General features: G+C 31.0%; 1 protein-coding gene across 1 annotated transcript; it reads left to right on the top strand.

Annotated features, from left to right (window-relative positions):
- Positions 1–2,831: 2,831 nt before the first annotated feature.
- On the top strand, positions 2,832–4,863 carry LOC105793935 (patellin-4). The gene is made up of 4 exons (XM_012622850.2): positions 2,832–3,803; positions 3,880–4,004; positions 4,089–4,233; positions 4,306–4,863. Exons 1-4 carry the CDS (start codon positions 2,937–2,939, stop codon positions 4,570–4,572), a joined length of 1,404 nt encoding a protein of 467 aa, XP_012478304.1. The 5' UTR covers positions 2,832–2,936; the 3' UTR covers positions 4,573–4,863.
- The last annotated feature ends 11,233 nt before the right edge of the window (positions 4,864–16,096 follow it).

Below are 16,096 nucleotides of genomic sequence, written 5' to 3' on the forward strand. Positions count from 1 at the left end.
AATCTTCGCCGTTGATGTAATTGATCTGTACCGTTGGATTTGGGGAGGCTCAGCTATAAATAGAGACCTCTCCCTTCATTGTAAAAGGAGAAAGAATCAATAAAAAAAGGGAGAACGATTGGCAGTTTTTTCAAAGGTGGCTTATTGTTTTTTTTTCTTTTTCGATTATTTTTTACTTATTTACGATTTTAAAAAAGGGAGAAGGTGATATCACTGCAAATTTTATTTATTTATTTTATTTAGCCCTAATAAAGTGACGCGTTTCAAAGGATGGAGATATTTTCCCATTCGAGCCCTATGAGTTATTCGCGCCTTTTAATTGGGCCATTCAATTTTTTTAATTCTATTGATTTTCAATTTAATCCTTAATCTTTCATTTTAGGTTTTTAGTCTATTTTATTAATTTTGTTATTATTATTATTATTATTATATATATATATTATTATTATACCTACATATATGTGCGCATATGCATGTTAATATATATACATATATATTTTAAACGTTTTAATATATATACATATTATATACATACTTTATTATTATTATTTTATTTTCATAGTTTTTTATACATATATATATATACACATTTATATTTCATAATATTTATACGTTTGCCCATATTCTATGATTTTTATATGTTTATACATTTTGTAATATATACACATATATTTATACTCCATTCAAAGCTTATTATAAATATTTTCCACGTTTTATATTATACTTATATATTTCATTTTTTGTAAATGCATGAATATATTTTATATGTATATATTTATATTTTCCTTGTTTTCATAAATGCATTATGTATATATATATATATATATATATATATATATATATATATATATAAGTTTTATAACCCAAAATTTTATGAGTAAATTATCTTTATGTCTTTTATTCTTCATAGTTTCAAATGTATATATATTTTGTACATTTTCTCTTTATATTTTTTTGTTTATTTCATTCATTTGCTTATTGATGTATATTTTCATTTATATTCATTTGATATTTTACATGTCGTTGTTTATGTACATTAATTTCGTTTATTTCTATGTCATTGTTGTATTTATTATTATATTTTATATTTAATGTAGCATCACATCATTTTTTTTCGATTTTAAAATTTTCAAAATTGAGATAACACTCGTATTTAGGATTTTCAAGGAAATTGAGCCCTAACGTATTGGGTTCCGATTTTCTTCGTTAAATCCAACGATCGAGGGTTGCTCATTAATAAAAAATATATAAAATAAAAAGCTTGTTGTTGGGGAGTTAAATATGTTGTATCCTAACGTATTGGATGTGACGTATTGATATCTCAAGACAAAGATTTTTTGAAAAAAATAATAATAAAGGAAATATTTCAAGTTTGAGATTTTGAGGAATTGTGCCCTAACGTATTGGGCCGCGATTTCTTAAATCTTAAACAAATGAATATTCTTTTAAATTTTTATAACACGAGTTTTAGACTAATTCATTTTTGAGGAAATTAGAACGCTGTGCCCTAGCGCATTGGGTGTGACATTTTCTTTCTCCGAAATGATAAGGGTCTTAATAAGTAGCGTTTTTAAGTTTTTGCTAAGGATTATATTTTTCAAATTTTCGACATAAAGACACTAATTAATTAACTAGGTACCAATTTTGGGCGTTACGAGGGTGCTAATCCTTCCTCGTATGTAACCGACTCCCGGATCCGTTTTTTTAAAACTCGTAGACCAAAGCTGTTCTTTTAGGTGATCCAATCACACCTCAATAAAAGATTGGTGGCGACTCCCAATTTTCATTTTTTTAAAGCGACAACCTAAAATTTTTATTTTTCAAAAAAATGTTTTCGACAATATGAATGCTTGATGAAATGAAATGTCTGTAAATTAATTTGTAAACTCCGGTAATGCTCTATAGCCCTATTCTGGCGATGGATATGGGTTAGGGGTGTTACAGCTTTTTTAAGAATTTTGGAAGAAATATTTGTGTGAAAAAAATAGGAGGGGGGTTTTTTTTTTTTTACCATTGGACACCCTAACGGTCAAAATTTTAAATGACAGTTGGGAGTCAAAAACACGGGTGAAAATGCGTTCCTAAGGGAACGCTTTTGCCATGTCAGCAAAACTCGTCCACGTCAACACATTTTTTGCTGACATGGCAAAAGCGCTATTACGTTGACGCGTTTTAGTGTTTTCGGTCCATTTCGATAAATAATAAATAAAGTGAATCATTTTCATAAATAAAGTAGGAAATGGGCCTTTCTTAGTAAAATGGTCGAAATATATTTTTCATAGTTTTTAAAATCAGAAATGAATTGACTAGAGAGTTTTAAATAATATTATATATTTTTGTAAGTATAAATATTATCTTTACAAAATAAATTTTATAAAAGAAAATATGATTTATTTTGTTTTCAAAATTTATATTTTTGAAAAGAGTTGAAAATATAACATTTATATAAAAATAAAATAATTTTTAAAATATCATCACGCAGTGGTAGATATTTATTCGACCACATAAAAAATAATATTATTATAGAAAACTTAACGCGATTTGAAAGAAAAAGAAAAGGAATATTAAAGGTAAATATAAGAGTGAATTAGTTGAGTAGGGATTTAATTTGGATGGAAAGAAAAACATGAATATTGTAATGTAATGACAAGTTAAGTTGTCCAACTTCATGCTCCTTACAAGCTAGCAAAACCCTGGGGAAAGATTCCCAACGGCTCCTCTTCTCTGTGGTGGTTCCAGATATGTTACCGTTGGTGGTCCCTTCCCTTTTTAAACTTTCAACGCTACAAATTCTCTATAATATAACCGTTGCTCCCTTTTTCTAACGTTTCAAAACTACTTAAAAGTTTGGTTTTGCTGTCTCTTTTTCTTCACATTCTATTTCTTTTTTCATTTTCTTCTTCGGGTTTTGTTTCAGCTCCCAGTTTACACCATCCATGGCGGTTGAGGATTCTATCGCTCAAGAACAGCCCAGCAAGGTTGCTCAAGAGAATGGGAAAGTTTTTCTCAGCGAGCCAACGGCTGTTGAGAAGAGCTCTTCATACAGGGAAGAAAGCGATTTTCTATCTGATCTCAAAGACTCTGAGAAGAAGGCTCTGTTTGAACTCAAAACCCAGCTCGAAGAAGCCATTCTTGGAAACTGCTTGTTAAAGAAAGAAGATCAACCCGAAAAGAATGATGGGAATGTGATGAAAGCTGAAAAAGGTGATGAGGAAGATCAACCAGAAGATGCGGGTGAGGAGAAAGCAACCCAACAATGCGAAGAGAAGAAATTTGAAGAAATAAATAATATCCTTTGCCTTTGGGGAGTCCCTCTTTTGCCTAGCAAAGGTAGAGAGGCTACTGATGTAATCTTGTTGAAGTTCTTGAGAGCTAGGGAGTTCAAGGTCAACGATGCGTTTGAGATGCTTAAGAATACTTTGCAGTGGAGGAAGGATGGCAACATTGATTCAGTGTTGGAGGAGGAGTTTGGGGCTGAGCTAGGGTCCGCCGCTTACATGAATGGAATTGATAAGGAGGGCCATCCCGTCTGTTACAACATCTATGGAGTGTTTGAGGATGAAGAGCTTTATAAGAAGACATTCGGGACGGACGAGAATCGCAGGCACTTTTTAAGATGGAGATTTCAGTTGATGGAAAAGGGTATTCAAAAGCTTGACTTGAGGCCCGGTGGTGTCACTTCTTTGCTTCAAATCAATGATCTAAAGAACTCTCCTGGACCCTCAAGGAAAGAACTAAGGATTGCCATGAAACAAGCTGTGGGAGCCTTACAAGACAATTATCCTGAATATGTAGCAAGAAATGTAAGTTTCTCATTCAATATACATATCTGATTTGAGAGTTTAAACTGTTCTTGATATCTGGGAACTCTTGTTATAGATCTTCATAAACGTTCCATTCTGGTTCTATGCCCTCAATGCACTATTATCTCCTTTCCTAACGCAAAGATCTAAGAGCAAGTTCGTGGTGGCTCGCCCAGCAAAGGTCACTGACACCCTTCTCAAGTAAGCATTCCATATCTTTAATCCTTGGTTATTTCTCAGCTGGTGCTGAGTTGTGGAAGACTGATGGCAATTTGATTCTTGAAGGTACATTCCTGCTGAAGAAGTCCCAGTGCAGTACGGTGGCTTCAAGAGAGAAAATGATTTTGAGTTCAGTGACCAAGATGCTGCTGTTTCAGAAATTAGTATCAAGGCAGGATCAACCGTGACAATTGAGATACCTGCCGAAGAGGTACTTCACTAACGTTACAATCAAATCAATTCTTTTGTATTGTATGCCTAAATGATTGAGTGTGACTGACAGGTTGGAAGCACATCGATCTGGGAACTGATGGTTTTGAATTGGGAAGTAAACTACAAGGCGGAATTTGTACCATTTGACCAGGGGTCATACACCATTATAGTCCAGAAGAGCAAGAAGATGGTGTCACAGTCTCTAGAAGAAGGTCCCATCCGCAACACCTTCATCAATAATGAATCTGGAAAGCTAATTCTCACTATTGACAACACTTCCAGCAAGAAGAAGAGACTTCTTTACCGCTACAAGACCAAAAAGAGTTCATCTTTATAAGGCTCCGTTTGTTTCACTGAAAATGATTTTCGGAAATGATTCTTAGAAAATGACTTACTTTTTTTAAAAAGTTAATATTTTTTTTATGTTTAGATGAATCTGTGTAAAATATTTTCTTTTATTTGGCAGGTTCTTTAAAAATATTTCATAAAAGTCGTTTTCAATTAAACAAACATACATTTGAGATTTTTTAATTTTTTCATTATTTAATTGAGTTTATTTTATATCTATAATTTTATATTTTACATTGTTTTTACATATATTAATAATATTTTGTTAAATTTAGGTTCATTGCAACGATTATTTTTTAGTTACATAACTAGCAACTAAGTATTTTTTATTTAAAATGTGACTTTAACAAAATTGACAAAAAAATTAACAATGTCGTGATTGGACTTGATTGTCAAATCTGAAAAGTAAAGGGACTAAATTCTTGAAAATAAAAGTATAGAAACTAAATTGTAAATTTGTGAAGAGTAGACTTATGACACATTTTAACATTTATACTACAAAACATTTATTATTAATATATTTATAATTGAAATAAATATTTAGTATTAAAATATTAATATGATATTTTCAATATATGTGAATAATATTATTTAAAATTATTATTTTTAAAATTTACTATTGAAATAAAATTTAAATATTAAATAATTTATTAAAATAATAAATTATATTAATTATATTAATAATTTATTATATGACTAAATATAAATAATTAAATACGTATGTTTAATAATATTAAAAATATATAATATTTTATATTAATATTTTAAATATTTTTAAAAATAAAAATAAAAATAAAATTTATTATCAATATAATAATATTAAACTTGATTTAAGTTAATTTTATATAAAAGTAAGATTATCTATTGAGGAGCTCTTTTCAAAGCTTCATTCTTTATGCGGGATGAATGTCATCTTGTTCTTTTTATGTGCTGTATCTATCGAGAATACATATATTTTCTTTGTTGATATTTAAGGTTGCTAAGGTGGAATTTCACAGTTAGAGTCAACACTTTACTAAAAGATTATTGGACCGGAGTAAATATATAGACTTTCAAGCTAAACACAGGAAAATGCAGAAAACATTTTCCGTAAAACCACAAATGGACCCTAAGATACAAAATCACAAACTATATACAACTTTTTTTCTTCCTTTGTTTCTATTGGGTTGGAGATGGAGTTGAGCATAGAGAAACTAAAGCTTCATTCTTTATGCGGGATGAATGTCATCTTGTTCTTTTTATGTGCTATATCTATCGAGAATACATATATTTTCTTTGTTGATATTTAAGGTTGCTAAGGTGGAATATCACGGTTAGAGTCAACACTTTACTAAAAGATTATTGGACCGGAGTAAATATATAGACTTTTAAGCTAAATTTGAATCGGTTAAAAAATGACGCCCCATACATATTTCTTCTCTCAATCTATTTTCTTATTATTTTATCAATGTGCTCTTTTTACACATTGATGTCGAGTTTTTAATGGGCACTCAATGATTTCTCGTATCGCGATCGATCATTCTGAACGGATACATAACAATATACATGTGTAAGCTTTATCGTCTGTGATAAAGGAATCTTGAGGAACTCGTATGGACTTTATAAATGGTGAATTGTACTTGAAGACCTACAAACCCTATTTAGTATTGCAACTAGCGCCAACATAAAGTACCATACCTGAAGAGCTAACAATTGGTATACGACAACTCACTTGAGTTGATACCCTTGTGGAAAGTGCTCGGGGTGTGGTTCCAGATTGACCACCTGGAGCTCTTGTTGAAGTAGTTGTATGTTGAACTTCCTCTCATAATTGTAGAACCTCTAGCAGTATCAGAGGCAGGCTCTTAGAAAGAAACTCTTCTCGATTTCAGCAGGCCAAGCCCTTTAGCCATAGCGGACCTCTCGATTTTTTTGGTTGGTCCTACTGGCTCCTATCCTGGTCTTCTTGTACTGGCGGTGGCAATGGAAGTAGGGCAAGCATGACAAGTGCATAAAAGAAAGTAAGAGGATCAACGTTTAAATCATGATTGGTGGGTTTTATGAGGCAATTAGGCCATATTAGTTAAGTGGACAGTCATGGCATATTTATTAAAGAAATCTAAGTTAAATTAAAAAGGTTAATTAAGTAATTTAGTAAATGTTAACATAAAAAAAGAAAAACAAATTACCATCTTCTTCATTTTTCTTTTGGAACCGAAAACACCATTGTTGGGGGTAGGAAAGAATCAGCCAAGCTTCATTCTTCATGCATGTGAACTAAGCTCGTTTTTAATAAATTTTATATTTTTGAGGTCGTTGTAGACCTGGCTTAGCCTAGGGATTATTTTGAAATTCTATCAAAGTTTTGAAAAGTTATCATTGTCGTTTTTAAAGGTTGTTTTGGATGTTAATGGTTGAGTTTGAAGCTTGGTGTTGAAATAGGACTATTTTGTAAAGTAAATTTGGATAGTTTTGAGTTTAGAGACTAAAATGTTAATATATTGAAATTGGCATGAATTTTTTTTATATAACTTGGGATTTGTTAAGGGAATATATTGAATTCGGCTCTAATTTTTTTGGTTTAACTCTGAAAAATATGTAAGTTTCGATTTTAGGGATTAAATTGAATAAAAATGTAAAAAGTTTGGAAAAATATTGTAAAATGTTAATTGTTAATTGTGTTAGACAATATAAGGTATTTGGAATTTGTTAATTGTGTTAAATTATTATATAGATCAAGAAACAAATCAACCAATCGATAAATGCAAAAAAGGAAAAACTGCGGATTAGTTCTTGGTGTGGTGTTTGTTGTTGTTTTGTTTAGGTAAGTTCGTATTAGATTCCTTTTGATTAATAATTTATATTTGTATTACATATATAATATGTGTTGGCATGATTTGGTTTAAAATAAACATTGAAATTGATATTGAAGTCTTGCATTGTAAAATGTAGTAATTATATGTGTTTGGAATGAATTGAAAGGTGATATGGAATGTAAATTGTCATGTAGAATATAAGTTCATGTTATAAAATGGAATGAATAAGAGAATGGAATAAAGGCCCATGTGAATACAAATGATATGTCATTAGGGATTATCACATACTATATGCTGGTGTTTATTTATATTATCAAGTACTATGTATCGGTGACTTTATATTATCAGGTACTTTGTAGTGCACTATGTGCCGGTGTTTACATTTATCAAGTACTCTGTACCGATGATGGATACCATATGTAACAACTCATAGTCATAGGTGTCGGAAAATGCATTTTCGAGACTCCGTTACCGTAAATCAAATAAATATTTACGAAGCTAGTTGTGTGGTTAATTAGGTTTTGGTTAGGTGAATTTGTATGAATTAAGAGTAATTATGTCATTACCTTAAAATGAGGCAAACATAAGTGAATATTATTATAAAATTTTAAAGTTAAAAGTATATATTATATAATATTAAAACTTAGTATAAATTATATTATAAAACTTAGTATATATTATATAATATTAAAACTTAGTATATATTATATTATATATTATATTATATTAATAATAAAACAAAAAGAAATAGAAATAGAAAGAAAGAAACAGAGAAAGCCAAACGAAATAGAATAGAAAAAGGAAAGAAAAAGAAAAAGGGAGAAAGGAGAAAGATGAAGGGCCTTAGGGGTTTCAAAGTTTCAAGCTCAATTGGTTAGTTAATTTAGTCTTTTTTTGTAATTTTTATGTTTTTGGAATCTCGGTATTAAATACTACCCGACCCATGTCAAAATTTGAGAAATTATTAATTTTTAAGTGTTGTTTATGTTGAATAATTTTAGTGTTAGGGATTAAATTGATAGATTTTTAAGTTAGAAATGAAAAGGATTGAATTATAGAATAAATTGTAAATGTTGAGTAATAGGGACTAAATTGTAAAAATTGAAATTTAGGGATCTAATTGAAATTAAGGAGTTAAATCTAGTCTAAAGTGGAATTTGTATGAAAATATAAGATTGATTGTGAAGAAATAAAATTATTCTCGGTTTAGAGACTAAATTGAAATTTAGGTAAATATTAAATATGAGATTGAATTGTGTTATATTCATGAATTTTAATTGTTTTAATTCCTTAGCTAACGTCGTACCGAAACTCTCGACTAAAAAAGGGAAAGATAAAGTCGACGAGGAATAGCTCAGAACTTTTGGTTTGTATTTCTATAATCCGAATCTAGTTTGTTGTATTTTTATTTAATGCTTATGGTAAGTGGTTGAGGTGAGTGTTTGACATTTTGATATTGAATTGAATTAAAGTTGATAGAAATTGATTGAATTGGTATATATATTGTGATTGTATTGATTATTTGAATTGAATTGAATTCATGTGTATATGTGACTATATAAAAAAATTTATATTGGATATTGGTTGTTTTTGAAATGTGAAATTAAACCCTATTAACTGTATCGGGCTGAGTCGGATATAGATGCATGCCATAGGATTGGAAGAGTTTATGGATTTCTTCGACTTCGAGTCGATGAGACATTGGGTGTCAATTTATTACTTTAGATTAATTCGATGAGGCACTGGGTGCCAATTTACTTCGGTTTAGCCGATGAGACACTGGGTGTCAAATTATTACTTCAAAATATCCGATGAGGCATTGGGTGCCAAACTGGTGTATTTTGGTTGGATCCGTGTATCCGTCCGAGTCCGAGTTGTGTTAATTGGGCTAAACATATAATTAAAGTTTTATAATTTATATTGAAATGGCATGGTATGAGAAATGGAATTGAGATAGTGAACTGAAAATAGAATGTGAAATATGTTGTAAATACATGGAATACACAAGTTACATACTCATGAATTGAATGTGGAATCGATAGTGCATTGTTTAAATGATATGTGAACAAATTATGGAAAGCTATTATATATAGCAAGTGATGAAAATTGAGTATTGTATGGTTTTAAATGTTCGATTGTGCTTAACATTTTATTATACATATTATATTGTTTTATTTTTAGATATTCGAATTATAGAAATACAACTGAGTTTTTACTCAGCGTACGATTTTGTTTTCCGTGCGCAAGTTAGGTACTTAATTTTGATCACCGATTCAGCATCCAACTACGGTCCCGAACTCAAACGTGGTGTTTACTCTTTTGTGTCAGCATGTACCTAGGATGTCTAATTAATAGTTATTTTGTGGATTGATTTTAAATAAGATTATAAGTTAATATTGGTTGGTTATATACATATAAATATGTGTATATATTTGAGATCATATTATAGTATGTTTAAGTTAATGTTTAAATGAACATGAAATAGGCAAAATAGATTGAAATTGCCATGTTTGCAAATTGGAATTATGACTGTTGATCGTTAATACTTCATAACCCTATTCCGACGACGAATGTGGGTTAGGGGTGTTACACCATATCGATGGTTGAGAGATCCAGCATTTGTTGCTGATTCTCTACAGCTTATGTAAGCAATATCGAGTAATGGTTAATGTCCCACTTTACGGCTCGAGTGAGCAAAATTATCCCGAGTATCCGAAGTTAATTTACTATAATTCTTCGGGCAAAATAAATATAAGTAATTGAATTGAAATGAAAGCTTATAGTATAAGATGTTATTTATGAAATGAATACGAATGTATGTGTATTCTACTACCTTTATATCTTGATGTTTATTACATGATCATGACTAACCATTTTGGCATGACACATGAATGTGTAAGGTGACTATGGAATGCTATGTTTATTTGCATTATTTTCAAAAATTAAGATATATAATTGGTAGGTATGTTGTGCTTAGATTTATACGAACTTACCATGTTTTAAGTAAGCTTACATTGTTTCATTTTTTCTTTCTTGTAGATTGTTGGAAATCGTGTTGTCGATTGGATTGTCTCTGGAGCTCACACTATCCACCAACTCTTTTGGTAGACTTCTATTTATTTTGGCTTGGTTATAAGTGGCATGTAAATAGGTTAATGGCAATGCATGTACATAAGTATTTGGATTATGTTTTGTGCCTTGTTGGTGAGAATGATATATCATGTTAAGCTTTAAGGTGTCTTGTCATGCTTTGACATGAATTTGGCAATTGTGTTTTGGTCATTTTGGTGAACTTTGTTTGATGAAACCTTGACATTTGGAATGATGATTATATGTGGTTGTTAAGTATGAACATTGTGGCTTGAATAATGTTGAATGCTTGGTTGTGAATGGTTGAATTGCGGTGTCAATTGTGGTATATTGGTTAGGCACTTAGGATGAATTGATATATGTTATGTTTTTGGTAGGTTCTTTTATGTATTTGAATAGGCGTAATGGTTGGCATTGCATTGCTTGAGGCTTAAATTAACAGAGGATGTTTTAACTTGATTTAGAATTCACTTTTGGTACGATTTGACACACAATCGTGTGACACACATGGACATGTGGCACGGCTGTGTGACTCTAGCTTACATGAACTTAGCCTGTTAACGGTCCAAGACATGACCGTGCGACTTTTGATAGTAATTTTGCATTTAGGTCCACACAGCTTCAGTCTGTTACTCGGCTTAGCGACATGACTGTGTGACCCTGTTATACACAGCTTCAATTTGTTGCACAGTTTAGGTACATAGCCATGTTATCTAGCTTAAGGGTGAGCAAAACTTGATTCGACTTGAAAAAATTGAAAAAAAATTCAAATTTCAAGTTAAATGAATCGAGTTATTTTTGTCAACTCAAATTTTTTTAAAATTTCAAGTTCGAATTGAGTTTAATTTTTGAATTCAAATAACTCAAATAATTCGAATAAACCGAATAACAAACTATAATATTTTACATTTTTACCCCCAACCTCTAAACCTTTTTACTTTCCCCCCAATATTTTACTCCCTCCCACTTTCCCCCCAAAACTTTTACTTTCCTCCCATCCCAACCCCATCTACCCCAAACCCATTTCCCCTCCCATTTTTTAAAATATTTTCCTCACATTTACATTTCCCACATTTTACTCCCCAACCCTCAAAACTTTTTATTTTCCCCTAAACTTTTTACTTTTTACCCTTTACCCCCAAATAAAAATCATCCAAAAAATCCATAAACTTAAATAGTAATAATTTTATTTATATCTACTATTTATATTATTAAATTAAATTTCACATTTTTTACTATTTATATTATTGAATTGTTTAATCATATTAAATGTTTATAAATTTCATTAAAATTTAATTATTGATGATGCCATAAAATATTTGTGTTAAAATTTTATGTTGGTATCAATTTCACATTTTATCTTTAAGATAATTGAAGCAACTAAGTAAGCAAAAAAGCTAACCCGTATATAAAAAGATTAATAAATAAATTATGAGGAAATGAAAGTCAACAACAAATTTGATTATAGTTAGCAAATTTGATTACGGTGGATGACTGTGGTTACAAGTACCCAAAGTCATTTTTTTTCATTTAACTCAAACAAATATATTTGATTCAATTCGATTCGAATTCAATCTCACTCGACTCGATTTGAGAAAATTTCAAATAGAGTTAGGATGATAAAATAGGATTCGTCAACTTAATTAACTCAAAATTTTTTCATTCAATTTGATCAAACGCTCACCCCTAATCTAGCTCCACACGTCATCAGCCCATCACATGACCTGGCCACAGGGCCATAAGACCCCTGTTTTGCCTTTTTACCTATCTTTCTGTAAAACATATTATACTTATATTATTGAATGTTTTTGTAACACCCTATACCTAACTCGATCGTCGAGTCCAAGCTATAAGATGTCATAATTGTCGCCAGAGCGACTACAATAAATTTTATTCAACTTTAAGCCATTGTAAGATTTAATTCAATCAAACAAACATTAATCACAATAACCAACCATTTACGTGATTTATACGAGCTCACAAAAGCTCCAAGAACTAATCCAAGGTTGAACATGGACCAAACATCCATCAATGGTACCAAATTCAACTCACTTAAGAACAAACCAAATTAGACTCAACTAGGTACATGCCAACTTAGAATAAAACTAGAATCTACAAACATTGACGAGTTCGGGATTGTTGACTGGATGCTGAAGTTGTAGTTTAAATATCTTGAATTATACCTAACCTGCACATGAAAAATAAACCTTATGTTGAGCAATAGAACTCAGTAGTATTTTTATGATTCAAATAACAAAGTTGCAAGTTAAGAAAATTGTAACATCCAACTAGTATGTCATTCATATCAAGTGGCAAACCAATTCATTTAGCACTGCAATAGAAGTGATCAATTTCATTTTCATGCTAACACCTATCATAAAGCTTTTTAAAACTCAATACCAATCATGAATCAAACATTTATATCACTAACATTATAACAATCAATTTGATAAACAATGAGACGGATGAATGCGGAAGCAGATTGTAAAGTTTATCAAAGTCACGGATTTGACTTAGGGCTCTAGACGTTCGGAAAGAAATTTGGATTTTTGACACAACCTGAAACACAATTAAATCCAAGTTAGATAAAACAAAAATAAATAACTAAGATAATTAAAATAGAATAATAAATCTACGATTAGAACAATAAGGAAAAATATAGAAGATAAATGGAAAGATGGAAAGATAGATCGTGGTATGTAGAAGTCCTAAGAAGCCTTAGAAACACGAAGAATCCACAAACCCCTTCAAGTAGCTCTAATTTCCCCTCCAAGAAAAAAACCTGGTAAGAAAAAGTTTGAAGATGATCCTCACAATCTGAAAAGATTGTTAAAACTTTTTTAAAAGAAACTCAAGAGAAATTCTTAAAAGAGAAAACTCGGAGAGAATTTATAAACTCAAAAGAGAAGTTGAATACTAATGAATTGAATGAATTGTGTACAATGCAAAGACCTATATATAGGCTAGCTAAATAAATCTAAATAAAACTATTAAGTATACTAGAACTCTAATTTAATCTAAACAAGAAGTAGTTTTAAAGTAAACTTTCTTGTTAACATAAAACTCCTAAATAACTTAAAATACTTAATAATTATCAAAAATTTGGAAGAAAATAATAAAATAATAAGAGCTGATAAATACAATATTGGACTCATACACAATAAAAATTAAGCCTAAAACCCGAACCTAATATGAAACGCCTAGGCTTATGGGATCAATTGGAGTCTTTGAAGTGAAGTGTCTAAGCTTGTTAGCATTTTCCACATGGGCTTGTCATAATAGATTGAGAGTTTAGGCCCACGAACAAAATTAGTCCCTTCTAATTCATCATTTCTCCAAAATCCATCGTTTTGAAACATCAACTCTTCTTTTCTAATTTTTTTCATGATAAAGTCTTGAACAAATAAGTTGAGTTTTGACTTTAGCTATTTGGATTTGGATATCTTAATTAGGCCTTGAGGGAAACTAAGCTGATCTTTATTATGGCCTTTGAATTAGGCTGAGTTGCTCGTATCATTCCCCTTTCCACAAAAGGATTCCTCCTCAAATCTGTAATACCAAAAGGATAAAGGTCAGCGGCATTAAAAGTGGAACTAACATTATACTCACTGGGAAGATCGATTTGATATGCATTATCATTAATGCACTTTAGTACTTGAAAAGGTCCATCACCACGCGGGTCCAATTTTGTTTTGCGTTTAGTTGAAAATTGCTCTTTTCTCATATGGACCTAAACTCAGTCACCGGGCTCATAGATAATTTGCTTGCGCCCATTGTTAGCTTAGTTGGAATTTGTTTCATTTGTTTTGGCGATTCATTGTCTTGCTTTCGCATGCATGGATTTCACCAATTCAACTTTTTTCTCACCATCTAAACTAGAAATGTTGTCTATAGGCAATGGTACAAGATCAAGTACAGTTAATGGATTAAAACCATAAACAAGTTCAAATGGGGAATAGGCAGTTGTTGAGTGAATAGATCGATTATATGAAAACTCAACAAATGGCAAACATTCTTCCTAATTTTTAATGTTTTTACCCACAACAGCTCATATTAAAGCACCTAAGACTCAGTTGACTACCTTAGTTTGTCCATCGGTTTGAGGGTGACATGTAGTAGAATATAATAATTTAGTACCAAGCTTACCCCACAATACTTTCCAAAAGTGGCTTAGGAATTTTACGTCTTTGCCAGATACAATGGTCCGAGGTATCCCATGTAGGCACACCACCTCTCTAAAGAATAAGTCAACCATGTGTGTAGCATTATCCATTTTGTGACAAGGAATGAAGTGAGCCATCTTTGAAAACCTGTCAACAACAACAAAGATACTATCTCGACCCTTTTTTTTCGTGGCAAACCAAGACTGAAATCCATGGATAAGTCTACCCATGGCGAATAAGGAATCGATAAAGGAGTATAAAGTCCATGAGGCATTACCTTAGATTTTTCTTGTTTACAAGTAATACAATTAGAACATACCTTTTCAACGTCCTTTTTTTATGTGCGGCCAATAAAAATGTTTATGTAAAATATCTAGTGTCTTGGCGACACTGAAGTGTCCCATTAAGCCTCCACTATATGCCTCATGAATTAATAACTCTCTCATGGAATATTGTGGAACACATAACCTGTTTAGGCGAAAAAGAAACCCATCTACAAGATAGAACTTGTTAAAGGCACCATTCCCACAATTGGAAAAAAATTCAAAATCAATATCATTTAAGTATAAACCTTTTATATGTTCAAACCCTAAGAATTTAGCATTTAATGTAGCTGTCAAAGAATATCTACGAGATAACGCATCAGCAACTACATTTTCTCTACCTATTTTATACTTAATTGTATATGGAAATGTCTTTATGAATTCTACCCATCTCTTGCTCAACTTACCTTGTCCCTTTAACCATTTTAGGGATTCATGATCTGTATGGATAACAAACACATTTGACAGCAAGTAATGTTGCCAAACTTGTAGAACTTGAACTAATGCCAGCAACTCCTTATCATAAGTTGAGTAGTTTAATTACACCCTAGTCATTTTTTCACTGAAATATGTGATTGGTCTTTTTTCTTGCATCAACACGGCACCAATTCCAATACCTGAAGCATCACGTTCAAATTCAAAAGTATTATAAAAATCAAGCAATTTAAGAACCGAAGCAGAACATAACTTATCCTTTAAAGTTTGAAAGCCTTTTCCTGAGCTTCTCCCCAGTTAAAACCCACAGACTTTTTAATAACATCAGTTAATGGAGCGGCAATAGTGGAGAAATCCTTCACAAAACATCTATAAAAACTTGTTAAACCATGGAAAGATCTCACCTCGGTAATTGATTTAGGAATAGCTCACTCCCTAATTGCCTTTACTTTGTCCTTATCGACATAATACCTTGAGCACTGACTATAAAACCTAAAAAGATTTGTTTATCACAATAAAAAGTGCATTTATCAATGTTGGCAAATAACTTTTCAGTTCGTAGAATATCTAAAACATATTTATCATGAAAAACATGATCATCTAAAGAAGTTTACTAAATTAGAATATCATAAAATATACTACCACAAATTAACCCAAATAAGGTCTCGAAACATGGTTCATCAAGTGCATGAAAGTACTAGGCGCAT

The sequence above is a fragment of the Gossypium raimondii genome, chromosome 3, assembly GCF_025698545.1.
Source record: "Gossypium raimondii isolate GPD5lz chromosome 3, ASM2569854v1, whole genome shotgun sequence".
Classification (NCBI taxonomy): Eukaryota; Viridiplantae; Streptophyta; class Magnoliopsida; order Malvales; family Malvaceae; genus Gossypium; species Gossypium raimondii.

Excerpts from the sequence above, each read along its gene's own strand:
- LOC105793935 (XM_012622850.2), top strand. The coding sequence starts at position 2,937 with ATGGCGGTTGAGGATTCTATCGCTCAAGAACAGCCCAGCAAGGTTGCT. Across the intron at positions 3,804-3,879 it reads CTGAATATGTAGCAAGAAAT|ATCTTCATAAACGTTCCATT; the intron begins GTAAGTTTCTCA and ends CTCTTGTTATAG. Across the intron at positions 4,005-4,088 it reads GTCACTGACACCCTTCTCAA|GTACATTCCTGCTGAAGAAG; the intron begins GTAAGCATTCCA and ends TGATTCTTGAAG.